The sequence below is a fragment of the Panthera pardus genome, unplaced genomic scaffold (assembly GCF_024362965.1).
Source record: "Panthera pardus isolate Hobbes unplaced genomic scaffold, ASM2436296v1 HiC_scaffold_18, whole genome shotgun sequence".
Lineage (NCBI taxonomy): Eukaryota > Metazoa > Chordata > Mammalia > Carnivora > Felidae > Panthera > Panthera pardus.
The window spans coordinates 224969-252673 of record NW_026526743.1 but is presented as its reverse complement, the minus strand read 5'-3'; the positions used below and the strand labels follow the sequence as shown (position 1 = coordinate 252673).

The following is a 27705-nucleotide window of genomic DNA, read 5'->3' as shown; positions in this document are numbered from 1 at the left end:
ACTTTGAGGAAGTCTAGAACAATTTATGGTATATACTTTTGGCAGTATATCGGATGCTTTCCTCAAGGGAACCTAGCCTGTTCTTTAAGATGCTCTGGAAATGGGAATGGACTCATTCACCAAGACTGCCAATGCTCCCCTCACCAATGAACTTCTTAAATCTTTGGCAAAGGCAGTGTTCTTTAAACCCTCCCAGGGCACACAGAGGGTTATGTTGAGAGGGTCTTACATGACAAATTCACTTCAGCAGTCTGACATTCCCATGTCTTTGTATACCTTCTACAGCAGTTCTTAGCTGGGGACAATTTTGTCCCCCACCCTGGGGCATTTGGCAGTGTCCTGAGACATTTCTTATTGTTACAGCTGTTGGGGGGGGGGAGGGTGCAACTGGCATCTAGTGGGTAGAGGCCAGAGATGCTGCTGCAGAGATGCTACAATGCACAGGACAGCCCCCAACACCAAAGAGCTATCCAGTCCAAAATGTCAGTTGTGTCAAGGCTGAGAAAATATTTTACAACATACTTATAAAGTTCTAGCATTTTGACTTTAGTGTATATAGGATAACTTTAGGTTCAGGTTTTAGTCATTTTACTGAACAAACTGTTGAAGGCATTCACAGATGCTCAGTCTGAAATTGATGTTCAGTGCACTCATATCAACAAATCCAGGGGCGCCTGGATGGCTCAGTCGGTTAAGCGGCCGACTTCGGCTCAGGTCATGATCTCGCGGTCCATGAGTTCGAGCCCGGTGTCGGGCTCTGTGCTGACAGCCCAGAGCCTGGAGCCTGTTTCAGATTCTGTGTCTCCCTCTCTCTGACCCTCCCCCATTCATGCTCTGTCTCAAAAATAAAATAAATGTTAAAAAAAAAAATTAAAAAAAAAAAACCCAAATCCACCCTACTCCAATATTATATTACTTCCCCCTGATTCCATACCCTTAAGACCCACAACCATATAGATTTCTCAGGTTTCTATTGATACAAATTATATAAAAATATTTTGGCAAGGTATAGCATCTCCTCGTGGTTATACTTTATACCTGATGGCTCCCTCCACTCCCACTACTTTCCCCTTCCCTGCAAGGATTTAGTTATGATTAACAGGTCTAGAAAAATGAGAGGCAGTAGAGAAAAGTCTTAAGGATCTAGTTTCCTGCAAGGAACCCATCTTGGGGGAGATCATAACAGGTTCTTCAGGCAAGAAAAAACTACATCAGAAGAGAGAAAAAGGCTTCCTTCTAATGGCAAAGGAGGCTCACCTAAGTTTAGAGATCAAAGGCCTCCGTTTTGTTGGGATCTACCCATATATTTCTTCCTCAATTTTTCAGGATTCTCGTCCTTCCCTTTGATGCTCTGTACCATAAGAGAATCTACAAGTTTGTGAATCGATGTGTTATCATTCAGCTGCTTACTGAATTTGACTTTGGGCCTCCTTTTTGTTAAAAAAAAAAAAGAAAGAAAGAAAGAAAGAAAAAGAAAAAAGCCAACTCTTTACAACAAGCCCTCAAAGTATTAATATGTAGCCAAGTTCAAATCTAAGACAGGAAAATCCTCCAGAGGCCATGAGTGTGGGCCCATGGTGTCAAGTGGGAGTTGAAACCGAATGGCCTACAAAAGCCAATGGAACCGGGTACACGGCTAGAGGTTTAATCTTTATGTAGATGGGAGTCAAGGTCAGAGGAGCCAGGCACACTGGGAGAGTAGTGAACTACCCAGTATTACAAAGGAAATTCTCTTTCACTGACTGTGAAGAAACAGGTAGTCCCCACTGCTACCAGCATCTTTGGGCCAACCCAAAAGAACAAGATCAGCCAGAAGGGCAGATAAAGAATCAAAAGGAAACCATTCTGAAACCCTGACTGAACCAGGTTTAAGTTCTGTTCTACTTGTAGTCTTTCCAGGTATGGGAGACAAATGTCTTTGGTTTAACACAGGGATTAACAGGCATTTTCTGTATAGGGCCAGAAAGTTCAGTATTTTAGGTTTTGTGGGCCAGTGTTTGTCACAACTACGAAAGTGTCACTGCAGTGAGAAAACGGTCACGGATGATATATAAATGGGCGTTGCTATGTTCCAATAAAGCTTTCAATACCTTGCCAAACTTTGGTTTAACCCATTAAACTACAAATTACCTTGAAATGACAGGCTATCCTGGTATCCATTAAACAAAACAAAACAGGCAAGGCCTAGGATTTCTCATATCTAATGCAATTTGAGGCAGCATGGACTTCACATAGCATGTGAAGGTGTGGTCCAAGAAATCAACTTGGAAACCTTTCACATTATATACATTATATATACATATAGGTGTATATATAATGTATATGTATATATACATATGTATGTGTGTGTGTATATATATGTATGTGTGTGTATGTACATATATATATATATATATATATATATATATATATATATATATATATATAAAATCTCCATTGCTGAGCAAAGCCATTTAACCAAATAAGCATTAAAAATCAGAAAAATTAGGGGCGCCTGGGTGGCGCAGTCGGTTAAGTGTCCGACTTCAGCTCAGGTCACGATCTCGCGGTCCGTGAGTTCGAGCTCCGCGTCGGGCTCTGGGCTGATGGCTCGGAGCCTGGAGCCTGCTTCCGATTCTGTATCTCCCTCTCTCTCTGCCCCTCCCCCGTCCATGCTTTGTCTCTCTGTCTCAAAAATAAATAAACGTTAAAAAAAACAAATTAAAAAAAAAAATCAGTAAAATGACTAAGTAGAAATGATATTCAAACCTGCTCACACAGCTTGCTTCCATCATGCTAGAGGCTCCCCTATGCACATCTTTTCCTTAGGAAATCTTTGTTAAATTTTACCTCAAAACAGATGTACTTTCGTTCTCCATCGTCAAGATTTGCCCAGTTGCTCCGTAAACAAGTTTTTCATCATCCCTTTTCTCCCACAGCTCAAGGTTCTCTGTTTCATGGTGTCTGGAAAGAGCCAGCTACCACCCTAATCGGAGCAAGCCAGTACTGTGGGATTCCGTTCACCCAGTAGGGAAGTCTGACAAGAAGTAGGGGATGTACAAATCTCCACTGTTGGAATTACACTAGAATCTTCTAATCCACATGGATTTACGCCTAAGCTTCAAATATATTAATTACAAATACACAGTTACGCTCACTGTATGTATCTGTATCTTTGAATGACTACAGAATTTTTTTTTTCTTTTTACAACTGATTTCCAGGGTTCTATTCCTTAATTTTGGCCTTACATGCCACATGATGATATGATTTTACTGTAAGAGATATGTTCTTAGAAATTTTTAAAGTTATATTTCACACAGCTTACTCTGCTGCTGTAAAATAACAGTATTTTACTATAAAACTGATGCTCAACGAAAAATCTGAGTTAAATACTATAAAATCTCTGAGAATCTCCTTGCCACTATTTACATAACATAAATATCCCTTCACATGACTGGATGCATTATTAACACATTCATAGACACACACACGTTTGATTAAGGTACTTGATGTCCCTAAACTGCCTTAAACTGTTACATTCTTGTCTTGGCTTTAAGCCTTAGCCATCATTTTAATGAACGTTATTGTATATCAAAACATATTTATATAAATCCCTACTGATGAACATTTATTTCCACTTTTAAAAAATTTAGTTATGGGGCACCTGGGTGGCTCAGTCGGTTAAGCATCCGGCTTCAGCTCAGGTCATATCTCGCGGTTTGTGAGTTCGAGCCCCGCACCGGGCTCTGTGCTGTCAGTTCAGGGCCTCCAGCTTGCCTCGGATTCTGTGTCTCCCTCTTTCTCTGCCCCTCCCCCACCCTTGCTCTGTCTTTCAAAAAATGAATAAATGTTAAAGAAAAAAAAAATTTAGTTAACAGCACTGATGTGTTACTGACCTTTTCTATTTGAAACTCCAAATCATAAGTTCATATTCTACCTTCTCCAGATCAAAGGGATTCCACATTCTACATTTTGATAAATACTGACCAGTTTCAAAACAAAAAGCAATTATTCAATCCACTGCTAGGAAAAAGCGTGAAAGTCAGTCATGCCTCAATGGTCAATGTGTTTGAGGAAATTCTCAAATTCCAACAAATAATTTTTCTTTCCTTCTTTCTCAGGGTGGGGAGAGGACGCAGTAATGGGATAGAGAACTTGACAAAAGTAATCTACTTCAAATAGCCTCTCTACCTAAGAAGTTTTGATGAAAGTAATGCTAAAACCCTTAGAAGGCAATGACGTCAAAGTCTGGATGGAAATATGGAGAATAAGACACCAATGATCAATTCAACATTTACTAAGAGATGTGTGTCATTAGTGGAACTTTGACACTTAAACCCCTGCTTTGACCTTCTTGAAAATAATAATCGACAGTGTTAAGGTCTTATTATTGTAAGATCAGCAATTTTTTGGTCTATGCTGTCACAAAAGGTAACTGTCTGGGATTCTATTGATTTTATGCAGACTAAGTTCAAGGTCCAATGATAAGACCCAACCTGATGAGAGGCTGGAGAAGACAGGAGCTCATCACAACAGGGCAACGTCAAACTACCAGGACAGACCTCAGTACCGAGTGGCCACAGTTCAACTGCCTCCCTGAACTAATTTTATTAAGGCCGATTTTAGGTCACCTCTTCTGAATATAAATTCTTGTGAAATTCCGGAGGTGATCTCAACACAATTTTCAAATCTACCATTTCCCCCATTCATTAATTTAACAAACACTGAGCACCTCCAAGGTCCCCAGCATGTTAAGACTCTGCAGATCCAGAACAAGTCGCTGCATTTATGGAGCTTATATTCTAACGGGCATTCATTCTAGCATGTCCATCAGACTTTTGTACAAGGCCTGATAAAACTCGGACTTTCCAAAGCCTCTCCCCTGAATAGTATTTAATAATAAAGCTCAAAGTTCAAACTGTATTTCGCTATACAACCCACAAGCATCCTCTGCTGCGTGGCCTCCTGACTACTGGGATATGTTAAGCTGGGGCTGAACACGGACTTTAGTGAAACAAACAAGTTCTTTTGAACTTCATGATTGGAAGAATTCACGGGACACTGGGGTTTTCTTTTTAAAACATCATTTTATGCAACTATTTTCCTGTGTAGATTCTCTGCTGTTCTTACCACTCCTACTGCTTTTGTAAGATTTATCACCGGCGTGGATTCTGTGATGAATGGTAAGGTTGGATCGCCAGCTGAAGCTCTTACCACAGGTCTCACACTTGTAAGGTTTCTCCCCCGTGTGAACTCTCTGATGAGACTGTAGCTGTGAAGAGCGGCTGAAGACCTTGCCGCACACATCACATTTGTACGGTTTCTCTCCGGTGTGGACGCTCTGATGCAGCTGAAGACTCGAGGCCTGACTGAAGTGCTTCCCACACTCCCCACACTTGTAGGGTTTCTCTCCCGTGTGGACCCTCTGATGCATGTCCAGATTCAAGCTCCACTTGAAGCCCTTCCCACACTCCTCACACTTGTACGGCTTTTCTCCAGTGTGCACTTTTTGGTGGGCTTGCAGGTGTGAACTGCGACCAAAGCTCTTCCCGCACTCCGCACACTTGAAAGGTTTCTCTCCGCTGTGGACTCTCTGATGAGCCAGAAGATTCGAGGCCTGCCTGAATACCTTCCCACACTCCTCGCAATTATACGGCTTCTCTCCAGTGTGGATTCTGCAGTGAATTTTGAGATCTGCTCTACGACTGAATCCCTTCCCACACTCTTCACATTTGTGTGGCTTCTCTCCGGTGTGGATCAGCTGGTGAATCTGAAGTCGGGAACTCTGATTGAAGCCCTGCCCGCATTCCTCACACTTGTAAGGTTTCTCCACGCTGTGGGCCTTCAGATGGATTTGAAGATAGGAACTCTGACTGAAGCCCTTCCCACATACCTCACATTTGTAGGGTTTCTCCCCTGTGTGGACTACCAGATGAACTTGATAATGGGAGTTCCTCCTGAAGCTCTTCCCACACTCATTGCATTTGTATGGTTTTTCTCCTGTATGGACTCTCTGGTGGGCTTGAAGATTTGAACTCAGAGTAAAGCCTTTACCACACACGTTACATATGTAGGATTTCTCTCCAGTGTGGACTCCCTGATGGGCCTGAAGACTTGAAGGCCGACTAAAGCCTTTACCACACTCCTCACATTTGTAGGGCTTTTCTCCTGTGTGGACCCTCTGATGAATGTATAGATTTGAGCTACAAATGAAGCCCTTCCCACACTCCTCACATTTGTATGGTTTCTCTCCTGTATGGACTCTCTGATGGGATTGAAGATGTGAATTCCGACTGAAGCTTTTACCACACGCATCACATCTGAATGGTTTCTCCCCAGTGTGGACCCTCTGATGGTCCTGCAGATGAGAGGCCTGACTGAAGGCCCTCCCACACTCCTCACAACTGTAAGGTTTTTCTCCTGTGTGGACTTTGCAATGAACAGTAAGTGCTGATCTACGACCAAAGGCTTTCCCACAGTCCTCACATCTGAATGGCTTCTCTACAGTGTGGACACTCCGATGGGTTTGCGGAAGTGAGTTCTGACCGAATCCCTTGCCGCACTCACCACACGTATAGCCTTTCTGTCCCACGTGAACTCTCTGATGAATACGAAGAACTGAGCTATAACGGAAGCCTTTCCCACACTCACTACATGTATGAGGCTTCACCTTTGAGTGTAACTGTTTATGAAGATCAAAGGTGGAGAGGTCACTGAAGGTTTTTTCACATTCATTACATCGGTAAGGTTTCTGTCCTGTGTGAATCACACTATCCTGGTTCAATGCTGAAACCTTCACGCCGTCTTTCTCATAATCATCGTGGCAATAAGATTTGTCACTTCTGTGTATTCCATGATTAAGGGGATGGGAAATCCAACCGATCGCGTCAACATCTCGTTTACACCGACGCAGATGATTTTTCATGGACGTTTGCTGATATCTGTTCTGATAACTCTGCGACTCAGTCAAAGACGTTTTCCTCCAAGAGTCCTGGACTCTCAGAATTGGAAACTCTGAGTTTTCAGTACCACCGGGACCAGCCACTTTACAATTTAGCATACAGTTCTCATCTTCAGAAATTTGAATAGACAGTCCCGCTCCAAGCTGGCAGGGGGAATCACCCTGCTTGTGAAACTGAGAACTATTTCTCATGGAGTTCTGCCATCTGGTTAGGTCACTTGCGATGTGTTGCCAGATTTGCCAGCAGGAAAGCTCTTCACGTGGTCCTCTGTCTTGAAGAGTCCTCAGCTCACTTTGACTGTTCCCTCCTATAGGGACAGAATTCAGACATGAGGACAAGTGAAAGCACTGTTCAGGGTCAAGATTTCACACTTAGGACACAGTACAAGACTTTACTGAACCTCAGGATGGTCCGGCTTATCTTTTCACCACGTATGAAATACTCTGGCTTATATACTGATAGAAACCAAGAGGTAGTCCATTAAACTCCCAACCGCTTAGCATCAATGAAACCTACTTGAAACAAAATTACTGCCATCTGACATACCATTTAAATCATGTCAGAAATGACAGGTCTTTCCCACCACAATGCATGATCAGTAAGGACAAGCGTGTTGCAGTGTTGACAGCTTTTGACAGTGCGTCGCAGTTAGCAGGCACTCGAGAAGCGCATGCATAGATGAATCCCAGTTTGAGGTCTGAGATGATGATGATGATGATCAATGATGATGATGATAATTAGAATTATAAATCCCAGTTTAAGTGTGAACAGGACAGAGGAGCCAAAGAACTTTTACAAGTATTTGAAGTAAGAAAAGAAAGGGCACCTGGGTGGCTCAGTCGGGTGAGTGTCCGACTTCGGCTCAGGTCATGATCTCATGGTTTTTGAGTTCAAGCCCTGCATCAGGCTCTTTGCTGACAGCTCAGAGCCTGGAGTCTGCTTTGGATTCTGAGTCTCCCTCTCTCTCTGCCCCTCCCCTGCTCACACTCTTGTCTCTGTTTCTCTCTCTCAAAAATAAACAAACATTAAAATAAAAAAAATTGAAATAAGGGGTACCTGGGTGGCTCAGTCGGTTAAGCAACCGACTTTGGCTCGGGTCATGATTTCACATTCGTGGGTTCGAGCCCCACCTCAGGCTCTCTGCAGACAGCGCGGAGCCCGGACCCTGCTTTGGATTCTGTGTCTCCCTCTCTCTCCGCCCCCACCGCTTGTGCTCTTTCTCTCTTTCAAAAATAAACATTTAAAAACATTTTTGAGGGGCGCCTGGGTGGCTCAGTTGGTTAAGTGTCCAACTTCAGCTCAGGTCATGATCTCCCGGTTTGTGGGTTCGAGCCCCACATCAGGCTCTGTGCTGACAGCTCAGAGCCTGGAGGCTGCTTCAGATTCTGTGTCTCCCCCTCTCTCTGCTCCTCCCCTGCTTATGCTCTGTCTTTCTGTCTCTCAAAAATAAGTTAATGTTTAAATAAATAAGTAAATAAAAATTAAAAAAAAAATAAAAATAAAACATTTTTTGAAATAAGAAAAGGACGGGTAAATATAGATTACTAAGAAAGTGAAAGGCAGCACCAGAGGCAGCAGTACACCAAGGGGGTAGTGAGGAGAAAATCAAAGGTGCTAAAGAAAGAAAAGCATGAACACTTATGCACTAGATCCTTCTGAGACTTTTGTATTATCTAAAATTTTTTTTAATGTTTTTATTTTTTGAGAGACAGAGAGAGAGAGAGAGAGCGCGCGCGAGAGAGCACACGCGCATGAGCAGGGGAGGAGCAGAGAGAGGGGGAGACACAGAATCTGAAGCAGGCTCCAGGCTCCGAGCTGTCAGCACAGAGCCCGACGCGGGGCTCAAACTCACCAGCCGTGAGATCATGGATGACCTGAGCCGAAGTCGGACACCTAACTCACTGAGCCACCCAGGCGCCCCTGTACTATCTCTCTAAATGTACCCTAATCACCCTCCCCACACTACCCTGCCAAGTAAGAATCAAATTTAGAGGCCAGGGACGAATGCCGACTCTTTGAAGACAGCGTGGAAAAATTGTGGATATAGATCCATTGGTCTTCAACAAGAACAATTTTCAAAGTGAAGAATGGTTTCTTAGTGAGCTGGGAAATCAATTCCATAGCTTACAATATTTAGAAGAAACAGATCAGAAACGAATAGAGAATCATCGCAAGCAATAAAGGTGTCATTATACGAAACGCCTTCAAAAGTCATACATTTAAATACATACACAAACACAATGTCTGAGGTAACAACGTTAAGATCCACTTCTTATTATACCTGTGGATTTTGGAAGCAGCAAATGGGATGCAGTTGGGCAAATCTTTTAAGGGAAAGGCTAACTCACAAGCTTGCTATTTTCTGAGACCTTTCATTCTATGATACGAGAGACACGGAAACTGAATATTTTCCCTTCTATGGAGGAGCTGCCTAACTGGACAGAAGAATCCACAATTAAAAAAACAATTCCTCCCCAAATGAATATGCTCTGCTACTAATGGAAAGTCACAGGAAAAGAATGTTATTCAGTTTGGTTATAATGACAGTGCTGCAGGTTCTGTATAGGTTTCTGTACAAGTTGGTGCGGGTCAATTTGTACAGAAAGGCAAACACACACATGCACACGCACGTATACCAGGGGCACCAGAAACATCGGAATTAGGTCAGGAATTCATTTAAAGACAAAAACTGGTTTGCAATATCCCCTATTCACGTGGATCTGTTCATCACCTATCAGCTATCTCCATGGAAGGCAGGTTTCCCTCTACGGGAACTCATTCATTTATTCAACAAATATTTACAGATCCCCTGCCATGTACCAGGACTGTTCTAAGCACTAAGGATAGTGAACAAGAAACAGAAAAATCCCCCCACTTTTAAAAATTACACTCCAGTGAGGAGAGAAAGGTAATAAGCAATGAACAAAAATATATGTGAGGTGAGGTCCAGGGCTCAGACACAGAGTAAAGCAGGGCACAGAGAGTAGAGAGGGGAAGGCATTTTCGACAGGGTGGTCAGAGCCCAAACATGATATTAAAACTGAGTGACCCAAAAGAAGGAGAGAAGGGGCCTGAAGGATTGGAGGTGGAAGGGTATTCCAGGCAGAGAGGAGAACGAGTGAAGGGCTCTGAGGCAGAAGCTTCCTTTGCGGGTCTGGGGAACGGCAGAGCGGATGCTGTAGGCAGAAAAGATGGGGCAAGAGGGAGGACGGATGTATTCGGAAAGGCAGTGGGGGATGAACGGCAGACCACAGAGGACGTTCCGGAGGCTGTTGTCAGTGGTTCTCATTCTACGTAAACGAAGCCGTAAGAGAATTCTGAACAGAAGACTAGCCTAACCTGGCCTGAAGTTACAAAGGATCACTCTGGCTGCTACTTGAAGAACAGACTGTAGGAGGAGTCACACAATCCAGGAAAGAGCTGTGGCCACTGGACACGGACAACAGCACAGGGGTGGCGAGAAACAACAAGGATGGTCAGGAAACTGTCAGAACTCACACGTGCTTGGTTCTTACCCACATTTCTCTCCATCTGGGCTGCGGTCTTCATCGACCAAAGCTTCTCTTCTCTTTCTATACGCCATTTATCTTGTTTCAAGGATTGGTGTCCTAAGAACATGCAAAGTCACGAGTTAGAACGAACACACGAGAGGGGCGCCTGGGTGGGTCAGTCAGTTAAACGGCCAACTTCGGCTCAGGTCATGATCTCACAGTTCATGAGTTCGGGCCCCGCATCGGGCTCAGCGCTGACAGCCTGGAGCCTGCTTCAGATTCTGTGTGTGTCTCTCTCTGCCCTCCCCCTACTCTTGCTCTGTCCCTCTCTCTCAAAAATAAATAAACGTTAAAAAAAAATTAAAAACAAAGAACGAACACACGAGGGCTAAAATTTACTGGAAACTTTTTGAGTTCCAACTGCATATTCGAGGTATCGAAAGCTGTGTTTTTCCAACCTGTTTTAAATCATGACCCAAAAGCTAAATACATAGCATTTATTTCATGACCCAAATGCATACCTAAAGATATGTACTGTTGAAACAACGTTTGAATGCTCTATTTCTGACCAATGTCCGTGTTCACTAAATCCCTCCCACTGGCCCTCACACACTCCTGCACTCAGCCAGTTTTTGCTGCAATGCGTCCTCAGAAGCTGATATCCTCTACCTTATTTATTTCATTCAAAGTTGCTCACAGACCTCAATAAATCAGTTTAATAATGCATTAATGGGCTAGGAGTGAAATCTGAAATCGAATAGGCAAAGCGTAGCAGTATACATAGTCCATTTATAGTTCTTTACCAAACCCAAATAAAGAAGACCTGAAAGATCCCGTTCACAAAGACCAGAGACATCCTATGTCCCGTAGGAAATGGAAAAGTTCACTCCCCAAACTCAGAGAACCATCTCAAGAGCCCCCAAAGGTCACAAAGATACTCCAGAGGGGGGCTGTCCTCACCCACGGAGACCAGGTTCCTGAAGTTTTCTAACATCACATCCTGGTACAGCTTCCTCTGGGCAGAGTCCAGCAGTCCCAGCTCCTCCTCCGTGAAGGCCACTGCCACATCCCTGAACGTCACTGCCTCCTACGACAAACACACACGACCTCCATCTTACACCCGATGTCCACTGCGAGAGGTGGGAAGGATGGGGGGCGGGGGAGGTTGCTCTGGCCCCTGAGCAATGTGTAGGTTTCCCAGCGCCGCTCCTACCCTACCAGTGCCACAGGCGGATTTCCCGCAGCCTTGTCACAAGTGCTGCTATGAGGGGCACCTGGGCGGCTCAGTCGGTTACGCATTCGACTTGATTTCAGCTCACTCACGGTGTTTTGGGTTCGAGCCCTGCATCAGGCTCTGCACGGACAACGCGGAACCTGCTTGGGATTCTCCCTCTCTCTCTGCCCCTAGCCCGCTCACACTCTCTCAAAATAAATACAGAACCCTAAAAAAAAAAAAAAAAGTGTTGCTATGGAAAGGAAAGCTTGTCTATTCACCCGGCCCTCTCAGTGAACACTATAAAAAGCAAACTCCCTAGGATTTGAATCGCTGCATCCTATACTAAAAAGGTTTTACTTTTTAACTAACGTTGCCAATTACCCCAGAAACATTTAAGAGTTTAGCCGCAGGAGTGTTTGATGGCACCTGCCGTCCCACTGAGGTGGGATCAGGTGAGGAGTAGCATTCTATGTGGAAATAACCCAAAGGGCATGCCAGGTCCCTGGATGAAACACTCTCTCCTCCTGTACCTGTCTTCACTTGAACACCACACTCTGCCTCCAGATCCCTGGTTTTCTTGTGTGAACTTAAGCAGGTACCTTTTTCCCAACCCCTTTTCTTTATATTTAAAATGAAGATGGGGATGCCTGGGTGGCTCAGTCAGTTAAGCATCCTACTCTTGATTTCGATTTTGGCTCAGGTCATGATCTCGTGGTTTGCGAGTTCGAGCCCCACATGGGGCTCTGTGCTGACCGCGCTGAGCCTGGAGCCTGCTTCGGATTCTGTGTCTCCCTCACTCTCTGCCCCTCTCCCGCTAGCTCCCACTCACTCTCTCAAAAATAAATAAATGTTAAAAAAATTTTTTTTTAACAAATTTAAAAGACAAATAAAAACTAAAGAGAGAAGAACTTATGTCCAGCCTTGGAGGACTAAAAGGACATTTTTAACAGCAAAAAAGGCAAGCCGTACTCACCTTGAACAAGCTCATTTTCTCTTTCCTTCTGGAGAAACAGAATCCTAGGAAGACAGACTGAGAAAGGAGAAAGAAGTCAGTGGCAATCAGTCAGGTACGTCACTAACCTAGGGGACGGCTCACTGTGAATCAGCAAGGGCACTCCTTCCTCGGCACGGCGCAGGTGAACAAGCTTCACAAGCAGAACGAGACGTGTATACCAGATATGCGCCCTCTATCCCTTCCATAGTTCAAGGAACACCTGCCCAACCACAAAAATGGCTCCACCACAGTGCCCCTGCAGCTTCCGCTGTAGGAATTCTTATCCCGGGTATGATCTAAATTGAGACGGCACCAGTAAGAGCTGGCTCTGGAGTCAGTGTGCATGGGCTGAAATCCCGGCTAGGCTATTCAGTAGCAGTGTCATCTTGGGCAGATCATTAACATCTCTCTGCCTCGGTTTTGTCATGTGCAAGTGGGGGAGAATAACGCTACCAACGTCCTGGGACCACGGAAGAGGTGGAAAGCTCCCAGAGCCCTGCCAGTTCCTTATTTCTTTGCAAATGCAGGGACACATTCTGCAGAATAAGATTCTATAGTTTAGATTCTCTCTACCGAGTGAATATTGTTAAAATACACAGAGATCAAAGGTTGTCGCTCTGTCGGGTGAGAGTCTTATTAACTGCTCCACATCTCTGGTTGTCTTCCTAATAATTTGAAACCTCAACGACAATATTTAGAGAGACATGGCCAACTTTTTATAAAAGTTACAAAAATAAGTGAAGTTTCTTTCTTTTTTTCTTAATGTTTATTATTTATTTTTGAAAGGGAGAGAGAGAGAGTCTGGGCAGAGAGAGAGGGAGACAGAATCCAAAACAGCCTCCAGGCTCCGAGCTGTCAGCACACAGCCCGAAGCAGGGCTGGATCTCACGGATCGCGAGATCGTGACCTGAGCCGAAGTCAGATGCTTAACCCACTGAACCACCCAGGCACCCCAAGTGAAGTTTCTTTTTAAGCAGGAAGTGCACTTTTGGCAAGTATGCATGGAGATGAAGAAAACTAATAAAACCCAAGCTTCTACAACAAAAAATAGGTTGACAGTCCTGACCTAATTTAAATAAAAAAGACAGACATCTGAGTTGTAACCATACTGTTACAAATAAAGGAATGTATAAGAAATAAATAGGTAGGAAGAAAAAGTTCCCCCTCTGGCAGAAGGCAAGGTAAAAAAAGTAGAATGAAAGAAAGATAGTTAGAAAATCATCAATGGATGCCAAAAAATGGTGAAAGTTTGGGAATAAATAAATAAAATATTAACTGCAAAAGGGAAAACAGGAACCTGGCAGACACCTTACCCAAGAAAACAAATTTGACACCAGCAGTTGGGTCAAACCAACAAACTGACAGGTGCCTCCCGTGATGCACCAAGAAGGTGGCCTTACCACTGACTTCTGTAACATCCCTGTTGCTAACGTACAGCCTGAATCAAATCATAAACAAATATCAGATAAACCAAAAAAGAGGGACATTCTACAAAATAATCTGCCAATATCCTTCAAGAATACCATCATCTAAATTACATAAATGAAGTCTGAGGAATTATTCTTTTTGTTTTAGGTAACCTTTAAAAAGTTTTTTCAAACGTTTAACGTTTAATGTTTATTTTAATGTTTAATGGGGCAGGGGGGAAGCAGAGACACAGGCAAAGAGAAAAATCCGAAGCAGGCTCCAGGCTCCAAGCTGTCAGCACAGAGCCCGACGCGGGGTTTGAACTCATGGACTGTGACATCATGACCTGACTCGAAGTAGGACGCTTACCCAACTAGCCATCCAGGGGTCCCGAGGTTTTTTAAATTTTTTTTTAATGTTTATTTTTGAGAGAGAGAGAGACAGCATGTGAGCAGGGGAGGAGAAGAGAGAGAGGGAGACACAGAATCTGAAGCAAGCTGCAGGCTCTGAGCTGTCAGTACAGAGCCTGACGCGGGGCATGAACCCACGAACCAAGAGATCATGACCTGAGCCGACGTCAGACACTCCACTGACCGAGCCACCCAAGGCGCCCCAAGTTTTAAGTAATCTTTATATCCAACAAGGGGCTCAAACTCATAACCCCAAAATCTGGAGTCGTATGCTCTACAGACTGAGCAAGCCAGGCGCCCCAGAATCATTCTAGAATAAAGACTAATAAAACAAAAACTAAGTTCAACGCATATCACAGGACTGAACCCTGAACTAGAAAAAGGAAATTGCTCTCAAAGACTTTCTTGGAAAAACTGAAAAAAACTGAAATTTGTACTGTGGATTAGATAACAGTACATTATCACCATAATTAATTCCATATTGATCAGTCTATAGCTCGCACTCAAATGGTTCAGCAAAAAAACATAACAATATACAAGTATGATAAAGCTGGGAAAGAGAAAAAAAAGGGGGGAGTCCTTGAAAGCTAACAGCAGCAAATAGCTAGAGTTTGGTGTTTGCCACCGATCAGTGAGAATCTGACAGGGCCACTCAGTGATCATGATGAACAGGAAGAGGACAGGACGCCTGGGTGGCTCAGTCAGTTAAGCGTCCAACTTTGGCTCAGGTCATGATCTCACGGTCCAGGAGTTCAAACCCTGCGTTGGGCTCTGTGCTGACAGCTCGGAGCCTGGAGCATGGAGCCTGCTTCAGACCCTTTGATCCCTCTGCCCCTCCCCTGCTCGTGCTCTCTCTCTCACTCTCAAAAATAAATAAACATTTAAAAAAAATTTTTTTAAAGAGGCTGAGACACTTTGGAACACAGACACAAAGACCTTCTTTGTTGTAGCCCACCCCCAGCTAACGTGAGTGACTAGTTTATTAATAGTGACAACTGCAGTCTCATTTTGTTTCTCCCATCTACTAGACAAAAATTATTACAACATTCAGTCATCAAATTGCTTCTGCTTCCTGACAGCATCCAAACCAGATCAAACTCTCACTGCTTAAAACTCCCCAACTCAGTTTACACAAGGCAAAAACCCTGTAAGCAGCCCCACTTAACAGCCTCTTACCAAGACACCCTGGGTGTGGGGGCTTCCTTGCTTCCACAAGCTGAAACCAACCTAATGCTTTGATTACAGACACGTCCCTGGGGGTTTGGGGCTGACACTCACTGACAGAGCAAATAGACAAAATATAAGTTAGTAACTGATGAATCTGATGAAGATATGAGACTTCGTTATGCTATTTTTGCAACTTTTCTAGAAGTTTGAAGGTACATAAAAAGAAAAAGTGAGGGGTGCCTGGGTGGCGTAGTTGGTTAAGTGTCCCACTTTTGATTTCAGCTCAGGTCGTGATCTTGCGGTCCCTGAGTTCAAGCCCCACATCGGGCTCTGTCTGCACTGGCAGTGTGAAGCCTGCTTGGGATTCCCTCCCCCCCCCCCCTCGCTCTCTCTCTCTCTCTCTCTCTGCCCTTCCCCGGCTCTCTCTTTCTCTCTCAAAAATAAATAAACATTTAAAAAATATATTTAAAAAAAAAAAGTGAAAGAAAATAGGAAATAGTCATAGCTATAAGAACAGTAATGGGGTTCCTGGGTGACTCAGTCGGTTAAGCGTCTGACTTCGGCTCAGGTCATGATCTCACAGTTCGTGAGTTTGAGCCCTGCGTCGGGCTCTGTGCTGACACCTCAGAGCCTGGAGCCTGCTTCGGATTCTGTGTCTCCCTCTCTCTCCGCCCCTCCCCCACTCACACTCTGTCTCTCAAAAATAAACATTAAAAAAAAAAAAAGGATAGTAATAATAATAGTTCTGATAAAGGTGACTATAACAAAAATATCTTATGTTAACAGTAACTACTAGCTGATCTTCAAACTTCCGGAAGAATTTCTCTATTACAAAAGATGGCAACAAATTCACTCCCCAAAGTACACACATCCTCCAGTTCCCTCCAGTTTGACTCTACACTTGCCAGCTGCCTTCTGCTCAAGTCAATACACTCCAAGCAGACACGACAGCTGACAAGAATGAGTCGGGGGGGGGGGGGGGGGGGAGGGAGGGGGAGAAATCACTGGACTGAGCGGGGCTATGGTGCACCCAGCTCAGTTTTATCTGTGACCTCCAGCAAGGTCCATTTTCCAGGTCTCAGCTTCCAGACAAGAGCCTTTTCCTGAGCTTCTGGAATTTTCACGTGCACAGGAATCTCCCCAGAATCTTGCTGGAATGCAGATTCCTGGGTCCCATGGGCAGAAAGTTTAAATAAAAGGTCTCGGAAGGGGCTCAAGGATGAGCATTTCTACCCAAGTGATGCCAAGGCCACTGCTCTGTGGGCCACAGTTTCAGGAGCACGGCAGTATCCCATCTGGCCCAAAGAAAGCAACCTCCACTAAACACAAATATACATAGAGCAACCAGACAGGCTAAAATGTTGTTGTTGTTACTGTTACATTCCAAGGTTATGGGTAGTTAACATTTGTATTTATATGCATTTCTGTATTTTCCATAATGATTAGGTTACTTCTATGATATAAGTATTATTTAGGGGCGACTGGGTGGCTCAGTTGGTTAAGTGTTTGACTTTGGCTCAGGTCATGATCTCACAGTTCGTGAGTTCGAGCTCCACATCAGGCTCTGTGCTGACGGTGCAGAGCCTGCTTGGGATTTTCTCTCTCTCTCTCTCTCTCTCTCTCTCTCTGCCCCTCCCCAACTTGTGCTTGCTCTCTCTGATACATAAGCTTTTAAAAATTAAAAAATATGTATATTATTTAAAACAAATGACACAGACAAAAATCTACTTTAGAGATTTCGGACACCGAGGTGGCTCAGTAGGTTAAGCATCAGGTTCTTGGTTTCAGCTCAGGTCATGATCTCATGGTTTGTGGGATCAAGCCCTAAGCTGGGCTCGGCGCTGAAAGCAGGGAGCCTGCTTGGGATTCTCTCTCCCTCTCCCCCTCCCCGACCTGCGCGCACGCACTCTCAAAATAAATACACTTAAAAAACGGTTTTAAAAAATATAAGAAATTCTTAGAATACCCTAAACCTTGCTCTCAAGATCCCTGCAGTCAAGTCCCAAAATGTTTTCACAATGATTCTAGCCAGTCCCTTATGCTCAAGGAGAATATATCAAAGAGATTCATGAACTCAGGTGATGGCTTCAGAATGTCCCGCTCTGCCTCCTACTACCTGGATGCCCATGGACAAATGGGCTATGTTCTCCACCTCAGTCTCTCCTCATCTTTAAAGTAGGAAAAACATGGGGGCACGTAGGTCCGTGAAGCATTTGACTTTGGTTCAGGTCATGATACCCAAGGTTCGTGGGTCAGGCTCTGTGCTGACAGCTCAGAGCCTAGATAGAGCCTGCTTCGGATTCTGTGTCTCCCTCTCTCTCTGCCCCTCTTCCTGCTCCTGCTCTGTCTCTCTCAAAAGTAAATTAAAAATATTAAAAAAAAATTTTTTTTTTAAGTAGGAAAAACAGAAGTACTTCAAAGAGCCATTATGTGAGGGGGTATGTGTTCATCTGTGTAAAGCTTTTAGAACGGAACTCTGCAACGAAGGCTCAGTTGTAATCATCACCCATGCCCAAGTGCGTGTCCCACACTTTCTCCAGTTTACGTGACTATCTTGGTAGAAGAATGGCAAGTCCTACTCACGTGGGGCTCTGTTGCCTCCTCCCTGCAGTGCTTGTTGAGAAGTCAGGGCTGGGGAAGGAAAGGAGGTTGTGAAACACCAGTATTCTTTCCATTCCCAATAAAACACATTCCCCGGTATCAACTAGAAGCAACCCTCTCCTTCCAAAAAAAGGTCAGGAGTCCAGGACAATTCAGCATCCTGGGCTCGCAGAGTCTGAGAAACGGGAGCTTCTCGGATAATTACAGTAGTATTAATAACCACAACCCTCCCGCCAGGTAGTTTTAAATCTTTTGCTTGTACTCTCTTGGTTTTCTCCCCACGGCACAGTATTAGGAAGGTATTACTTTTACTCCCCTTTTACAAAACAGCAAACCAAGACATAGAGGGATTAAGTAACTCACCCAATGCGATACCGCATGAAGAGGGGGTGGTCGTAGGTGGGGAGCCAGGACACAGGTGCAGAGAGCCCGGGAGACCCTCTAACCCGGGGAAGCACAACCAGAACCCGCCCCATCCCGGGCACTTCCCCAACGCGAAGAAGCTCCGCCCAGGAAAACGCAAATCACACCCCCTCGACCATCTAACCTCCGTTTTTAGCCGCTGCTCCTCTTTCTCTCCCAATGAAAGGCTGGTGGCTGCTGGCCCCGGCGGCGTTCCGGGGAAGTTTGAACGGGTCGTGAACAGCGGACCCGCAACCCTACAATCAGAGAAAAGATGGCTGCTACGGCGTCCTCCTGGGGCGGAAGTGCCTGCGGTCACCGGAGCTCCTGGACTACACTTCCCAGAATTCACCAGCACCACCGTGTTGAATGGAAGTACCTGAGACTACTCGGAGTTCCTGGACTACACTTCCCAGAATGCCGCAGGGAAAAAAAAACCTTTACAGCCGGGGCTTACAGTCGCTGCGGAGTGTGAGACTATACGGAGGTCTGGACCGCAGGGGCCAAGCTGCGTCGCGCTGCGGCTACGGTGACAACAAGGCTCTCCAGACTACCCTTCGCCTAAGGTCGGAGCGGAAAACAGACAAAGCCACGCCCCTGATGCGGAAGTGCTCGACTATTCTGTTTCACTTCCAGGGATCCCTGCGAGGGTCTCCTGCAGTTGCCTTGCCATTTTAGCACGTCATCTCAGCACTTAGAAGAGTATAGATTCTGTTCACGAAAAGCCCAGAAGCTAAGTGGCACTTTCGATATGCTCAAGGGACTAAAGCACGTAAACCCTTTTTTTTTTTTTTTTTTAAACCACAGATGCTTCCTAGTAAATCCCAAAGAGCTCCACCATAGGAATAGGAGCAAAAGGAAACTGGGCCTTCACTGGCAAACGTTAAATCAGCTCAGTCCTTGAAACTGCATGAAAGTGAATTGTTGGCATCTTCTGACCCTTGCAGAAGCGAGTGGAAATCCTTTGTACAGGAAGATGTCGGTCATCATCCTAAACCTCAAATTATTCCTATCATTATAAAATTTGTCATATCAGTATTAGGCCAAGTGAACTTTAAGGGGGAAAAACATTACTTGGCATAGGGCCACTTTTCGTAATGATAAAAGTTTCGAGGTACCAGAAAGTAATAACTTCAGTTTGTATTTTATAAAGCGAAAATTGAACTATGACAGAGAAAGATTCAAACTCAGTTGGAACTGGAGATTTTAACAGGTACACACATAGGGGGAAAATGTTGAGCCTTAAATGCATGTATTAAAATAGAGGAGAAGCTGAAAATCCCTCCGGAAAAAAACTAATCTCAGAAATTTAATTAACGAATAACAAAACCAAAGAAAGCAGATAGAAGAAAATAAGAGCAGATTAGTGAACTACCAACAAAATTAAGTGGATCCCGCCTTCCACAGAAGGTCAAAAGATCACCCCATGGGGAAAGCAATGAAATTGATAAAAGTATGGTGAGAATGATTTTTAAAAAAGACATATATGAAAAATAGCAAGTATCAGAAATTAAAGAGAACATCATGAGATACTATGATGATATTGTAAACACCTTTATAAAAATATATTTGTAGAGGTGTCTGGGTGGCTCAGTCAGTTGAGCGTCCAACTCTTGATTTTGGCTCAGATCATGATCCCAGGGTCATGGAATCAGGCCTGGCATCAGCTCTGAGCTGAGTGTGAAACCTGCTTAAGATTCTCTCTCTTCCTCTGCCCTTCTCCCCTGCTTGTACTACTTTCTCTAACAACAACAACAACAACAACAACAACAACAATATCTATATCTATATAGATATAGATATAGATATATATGTAATATATATGTATATATACGTATATATGTAACATATACATATATACGTATATATGTACATATATTTCTGTGAAATATATAGATGTATATGTGTATATGTATATATGTAATACTTGATGAAATGACAGAAACTTCATTTGCCAAACTCATCTATAAATTTCAGTGTTAACACCACATTCATCTGGACTTTCTATACACTTAATCATGTTAATTTAAGTGGGGTGCCTGGGTGGCTCAGCCGGTGAAGGGACTGACTCTTGGTTTTCGCTCAGGTCATAATCTCAAGGTTCCTGAGATTGAGGACCGAGTTGGGCTCTGCAATGACAGCATGGAGCCTGCTTGGGATTCTCTCTCTCTCCCTCTCTCTCTGTCCCCTCTCCTGCTTGCTCACTCTCTCTCAAAATAAGTAAACTTAAAAAAATCATGTTAATTGTAAGTAACAACCATTTTATTTCTTCTTTCCAATTTGTATACCTTCTCTTTATTTTTCATTCCTTCTTGAACTGGCCAAGACCACTTATTTCCTCTAACACATTCTCATTTTTACCTCGACTATTTTAAAGCAAATTCCAGGGATGTACTTTCACATATAAATATATTAGTATCTATCTCTTACTGATAAGAACATGTTTTTTAAGTAGGCTCCACCCCCCATGTGGGGCTTGAACTCACCACCAGGAGATCAAGGGTCACATGCTCCACTGCCTGAACCAACAAGTACCCCTGTTAAGAACATTTTTAAAGCCTAAAGATATTGTGCAATTATGTTTAAGAAAAATAAAATTAGGGGGCACCTGGCTGGCTCAGTCAGAAGAGCGTGCAAGTCTTGATATCAGGATCATGAGTTTAAGCCCAAGGTTGAGTGTAGAGATTACTTAAATAAATAAACTTAAAAGAAAAAAGGAAAAGGAAAAATCTTTGTTTAATAACAATTTATATTCAAGCCGGGTTAAAACAAATTTTACTATTGTGTGAAATATGCCTAAATTTTTTTGAATCCAGATATTAAAAAAACCGATCCATACATTTGAATTTATTGGTTATCACTATTAAATAGTTCTATAGTCGTGCACTCTTCCTTTTTTTTTCTTTAAGTATGTGACTGAATTCATGGAAAATCACATTATTTTCCTGTAGGAAAATAATGCAGTATTTTGGATTTGGTTCATTGCTTCAACAACATTGAAACCCAGAAGTCAGTGGAATAATAATTACAGTATTCTTGTGTCTTTTTTAATGTTTTCGTGTTCCAAATTCTGGGAAATCATCCTCTAAGAACTGTGCCTGGCTTAATGCAACATGGTACACAGAGCAGACACAGAAATTCTTCCCAATGTACAAGTCAATTGAAATCTTGAATGTAGTATGATGCAGTTTGTGCACATGTGTTTGTACTTATTATATAAGTGATACTGTGTCATAAAATTTATCCTGGTGTTTATATTATCCACTCAGCTGTATGTTTTTAAGATTTATCCACCCATCTTATCTAGTTTATAGAACTCCATTTTCTGCACCCACATTTTTTTAAAGTTTGTATTTAAATCCGAGTTAGTTAACATACAGTGTAATATTAGTTTCGGGTGTATAATTTAGTGATTCAGCACTTACATACAATACCTGGTACTCATCACAGTAAGTGCACTCCTTAATTCTATTCTATTCTATTCTATTCTATTCTATTCTATTCTATCCTATTCATTTAAGATTTTATTTATTTTTTTTAAGTAGGCTTCACACCCAACATGGGGAGTGAACTCAACAACCCTGAGATCAAGAGTTGTATTGCTCTACTGACTGAACCAGGCAGGTGCCCCTCCCATCACCTATTTAACCCATCCCACACACACCTCCCCTCTGGCAACCATCAGTTTGTTCTGTATAGTTAAGAGTCTGTCTCTCGGTTTGCCTCTACCTTTTTTCCCAACATTTCATCTATCTACTCTTCCCATTCCTACTGCCAGAAACAATGAAATGAACACACATGTTCACTTACGGACCTATGTGAGAATTTCTTGGGAAGACCTATCCAAGAGGGAAATTACTTCGTAGCATACATGTATACTTAAATTTAGTATCAGCCAGATTGAATCATTACACCAGTCGACATTAACAAGAGCTGTCTTTTTGTGTAACTATCTCTTCACCTCCATTTGGAAGACTTGTCACCCTAACTTTTGCCAGTTGTTACTACTGGCAGTATAACTATGATTCTATTAAATGTATAGTAGTATCACACAGTTTTAATTAAGTTTCTCTAGTTTCTAATAAGTGTGATAATTTTTTCAAATGCTCAGGAGCCTCATTTGTAAATGCCTACTTATACCCTTGGCCCCTTTTCTCTTGTGGATGCTACCTTTTTCTTTCCTCATTTTCATTGCACATTCTGATTATTGATACCTTGTCAGTTTTAGAAATTACAAATATTCTTTCCTAAGTGGGCATGTGTTTTTAAATTGTGTCTATTGTGTCCTTCATTGAATAGAAATCATTAATTGTAAGATAACTACTAAATTTCTTCTTAATCTCTGTCCTTTGAAACTCCTAAGGCAAAGGTATCTATTTCTTCCTGCTTAAAATAAATTTCTAGACCTGTCTTTCATATGTAGGTCCTTTAAATGTTTTGGAGTCTATGTATGTGCATCTTATTATATGGGGATTCACTTTTATGTTCTCGAAGAAAAACTCTTAAAAAATAGATAATGATATTCATGGCTTCAAGACTCAGTATTACAAAGATCTCAATACTCACCAAAATGATCTATAGTATCAATCAAACTCCAATAACAATATCAGCATTTTCCCCTAGAAAATGATGATTAGAAACATTACAAAAGAGCTAAGAAGAGTCTAAATAAGAATACAACAGAGGACTTATTTATATTAGTATACACTAAATCTTAAAAATCTACAATATAAGTCTGGAGTTTGCTCAAGAATAGACGAATGAGTGAATAGACATCAAAATCTATATTGAAACAGACATTACACCTTGATGTGTATAAAGAAAACACTAAAACAGAGAGGGTAAAGAGGTCTCACTAATATACAGTTCTCAGTCAGTTGGATATGTCTACAGGGAAAAAATGCTGATCACTGTCTCATAGAATATAAAAATACAAATTCCAAAAGGTCTGCAGATTTAAATTTGAAGAGCAAACAATGATAATTTAGGAAAGAAACAAGGGCGCCTGGGTGGCTCAGTTGGTAAAGCGTCTGACTTCAGCTCAGTTCATGATCTCACGGTCTGTGAGTTTGAGCCCCGTGTCAGGCTCTGTGCTGACAGCTCAGAGCTTGTTTCGGATTCTGTGTCTCCCTCACTCCCTGCCCCTCCCCTGCTCATGCTCTCTCTTGCTCTCAAAAATAAATTTAAAAAGATAAATTAGAATAAGTTTTTTTAAAAAAGGGAAAGAAACAGAACTTCTTTCTTACTCGGACTAGAAAGAATTTCTCCCTCCCTCTTTTTAAGTAGGAAGAATTTCTTAACCAAAAAAAAACACCAAAAACAAAAATCACACTGTGAAATAAAAAATTGAAAAATTGTACTATTTTATATATTTTTTAAACTTGTTTTATTTTTTTTTAAATTTACATCCAAATTAGTTAGCATATAGTGCAACAATGATTTCAGGAGTAGATTCCTTAGTGCCTCTTACCCATTTAGCCCATCCCCCCTCCCACAACCCCTCCCATAACCCTCAGTTTGTTCTCCATGAGTCTCTTCTGTTTTGTCCCCCTCCCTGTTTTTATATTATTTTTGTGTCCCTTCCTTTATGTTCATCTGTTTTGTCTCTTAACGTCCTCATTTGAGTGAAGTCATACGATTTTTGTCTTTCTCTAATTTCAACTGGCATAATAACCCTCCAGTTCCATCCACGTAGTTGCAAATGGCAAGATTTCCTTCTTTTTGATTGCCGAGTAATACTCCATTGTATCTATATTCCACATCTTCTTTATCCATTCATCCATCGATGGACATTTGGGCTCTTTTCATACTTTGGCCATTGTTTATAGTGCTGCTATAAACATGGAGGTGCATGTGTCCCTTTGAAACAGCACACCTGTATCCTTTGGATAAATGCAATTGCTGGGTCGTAGGGTAGTCCTATTTTTAGTTTTTCGAGGAATCTTCATACTGTTTTCCAGAGTGGCTGCACCAGCTTGCATTCCCTGGTACTATTTTAAAGTTAAGAAACACTGCTAATCAAAACACACTGAAAGAATGAAAAGGCAAAAAGAGAGATTTTCAAAATGTGTGCAACAAAGGACTCTTATGTAAAATCTAAGTCTTCCGATCAATAAGACAGGCATCCCGACACAAAATATGGAAAAAAGACTTGAGTAAATTCAGAAAAGAGGATGTCAAGTAAGCCAGTAATCATGAAAAGGTACTAAACTCCATGTCATAAGGGAAATACAAATTATGTTGTTATGAGATACCAGCACACTCTGATTAGAAAGGCTAAAATTAAAAAAAAAAAAACAAACAAAAAAATATTGAGTAAAGATGCCAACACTTGCATATCACTACTGAGAAAGTATGACTACACTGGTGTCACTACTTTGGAATATTCTAAGTATCTACTAAGTTGAACATTTACCTCTCATGTTTTGGTTCCATCCATATAAATATTCCTCAAGTAAATGTATCATATATTAAGCACAAGACACATTTTAGTTCATGTCAGTACTAAATGTGATATCCAAAAATTAGAAATTACCCGATACCCATCAACAATAGGATGAATAGATGATGCTATGTTTACACACTACAATGATCTCCACCAATTAAAGTAAAACAAAGTCCTCTGCTCCCAACAATGTTGGTGAATGTCATAACGTGATGTTGAGTGAATGAAGCCAGCGTGTATGTATTTTGTGTATACTGTATAATTCCACTTATATAAAATACAGAACAGGCTAAATGAATCTGCGCCATTGATTGAGTCAGTGGCTACCACCGGGAAAAGGAAATAACGGGAATGAGCCCGAGAGGTGTGTTTCTAAGATGTTGGGTTTGTCCTGGATCTCCAAGGAGTGGACGCCAAGATGTTAAGCAAGACTATTAAAGAACAGATATTTTATTAGGGGGAAACATCTGAGAGAGAAAATGGCTGGGAGCTCAGGGAGGGAATCATCAGAATCATCAGATCATGGTACAAACGTGACCCTGAGTGAAGGAGTTTTGGAAGATTTGGTGATCATCCTAGACTGCTTTATATCTAAGATCTTGAAAGCTGTCAGGGGGAGGGGGTCCCTGAAGAAAAGGCTTTGGACAGAGGAGTCCCGGCCTCCAAGAATGGATCCGTTTTAGGACCCCTATTGTGTTGACGGGCAGCAATCATGGGAAGATTGGCCTCCATGTAAATGTAGTGTGGTGGTGCATCTTAGAGCACAGCAGCTGGGCCCTTTGGCCGATTATACTCCTGCAGTCAGGCAATTGTGAAGAAACTATCAATTTGGGTTTATCTGCTATTCCCTCAGAATGCAGGATACAAAAACACAAAAATAGTGTATTGGCAGTAATAACAGTGAAGCAACATCATGTCCTTCTTGGTACATATCAGACCTAAAATGTAGGTTTGTTCTATTATCAATAATATGAACATCTTGGCTAAGGGAGTGTTCACCCAGATTTCTCCATGATATACCTATATTTCCTTTAAAAAAATTTTTTTAACGTGTTTTTATTTGTGAGAGAGACACAGAGTGTGAGCAGGGGAAGAGGCAGAGAGAGAGGGAGACACGGAATCCGAAGCAGGCTCCAGGCTCTGAGCTGTCAGCACAGAGCCCAACGCGGGGCTCGAACTCACAAACTGTGAGATCATGACCTGAGCCAAAGTCGGAAGCTTAACCAACTGAGCCACCCAGGTGCCCCTATACTTCTTTTTATAATAATACTGTACTTTGTGGAGATATTTTGGGCTCTGAGGCACCCATCCTGTTTTTCAGTAACTTTCAACCAGTAAGCCGTACCTGCAGTCTTAGAAGTTGTGAGGGCAAATCTTTTTTTTTTTTTTTTTTCATCTACTGAGTTTTCTGTCACAAATTCCCTGACAACACGTTATGGTGTAACAGCAAAAAATGGTAAAATACAAAAAAACAAAAACAAAAAAACGAAACCAAAATGAAGGCACTGGGCTTCTGATGTCATGTGTACAGAAAAGTTTAAAATAGAGCTGAGACTGAGACGCTTAGAAAGGCCGGTGTGCAAGGCTGGCTCTTGACAAATATCTGGGTAGTTGGATTGGTCAGGAGGATTCCTACCATTTAAGTAGTTCACAGTGCCTAAGCTCTTTGTGCAAAGTGATTTACCCTGAATATCTTTTCCTTCTGAGAATCTCTAATTTTGGTACATGCCAGGCAGAGAATGCCTAAGTAACCGGCCTCCAAAAAAAACCCTAGGGCACAGAGTCTCTGATGGTGACACTTCACATGTTACCACAATTCAGTGCCAAAGGAATTCGGTACACTGTGATTCCACAGGGAGAGAACTTTTTTGGAAGCTTGCACCCAATTTCCTCCTCCGGACTTCATCCTATGTACCTTCTCCTTTTGCTCATTTTATTTTGTATCTTTTCAGTTAACAGATCAGTTGTTGGGTACTCCTAAGGAATGAAAGAACATGGAACAGCTTTAGGAACCCCCAATGCACGAAACTGAAACAGCATGGACCTAATTAAGTACCTAACATCCGAAGAAGGTGTGGTCCACAAAATCAATCGTGGGAATCTGTCTCCAGTAAATAGAGTTTGCTGAGGAAAGCCCCTTTAATCAACTATAATGAATAATCACTATCATGTCTATGTAACAGCATCCAAACCTGGTCTTCACCTTTACTGGTTCCACAGCCAGAGGGTCCACATTGCTGTTATGTTCTTCCTTCATGCATACCTTTTCAAAAGGAAATGTTTTGTTTTTTAATGCCTCCACAATGCATTTATACCAATGTTGTTTGTAGCTCCAGGATTTGCCTTCTCCCTGTTATGAATTTATACTTAAAGCACAGCATGCATTAACTACAATTGTTAAAATTCATCCAATTCTTTGTATATGCAAAACCACCAGAGAATTCTTTGGTTTTGCAACTGGCTTCCAGAGACCATACCTTAATTTTGATCTTATACGCCAGATGACAATACAGAACATTCAGAGCAGCTTAACTGCAAGGGATAATTATTTGGTACTTTCCTAAATTCCATTGTAATTTACTGCTTTGGTACTATTCCATGAAAAACTGAAACATAACTTAAATGGAAGA

At 42.3% G+C, this 27705-nt stretch overlaps 1 protein-coding gene across 7 annotated transcripts in view; it reads right to left on the bottom strand.

Annotated features, from left to right (window-relative positions):
* LOC109257930 (zinc finger protein 227-like) overlaps nucleotides 1–23215 on the bottom strand; it is a 50860-nt gene extending 27645 nt beyond the window's left edge. The window contains exons 1-7 of one of the 7 annotated variants that reach the window (XM_053905426.1): nucleotides 23197–23215; nucleotides 18776–18887; nucleotides 18211–18258; nucleotides 12623–12679; nucleotides 11394–11520; nucleotides 10458–10550; nucleotides 5048–7249 (exon numbers count right to left, since the gene is read on the bottom strand). In XM_053905426.1, the coding sequence (XP_053761401.1) occupies nucleotides 5064–7249; nucleotides 10458–10550; nucleotides 11394–11520; nucleotides 12623–12637 (2421 nt within the window). In that variant the 5' untranslated portion in view covers nucleotides 12638–12679; nucleotides 18211–18258; nucleotides 18776–18887; nucleotides 23197–23215 and the 3' untranslated portion in view covers nucleotides 5048–5063. Of the gene's footprint in view, nucleotides 1–5047; nucleotides 7250–10457; nucleotides 10551–11393; nucleotides 11521–12622; nucleotides 12680–18210; nucleotides 18259–18591; nucleotides 18697–18775; nucleotides 18935–23196 lie in introns of those variants that run through there. The other 6 variants (XM_053905430.1, XM_053905427.1, XM_019434355.2 and 3 more) reach the window with 6 other exon arrangements.
* Nucleotides 23216–27705: the final 4490 nt, after the last annotated feature.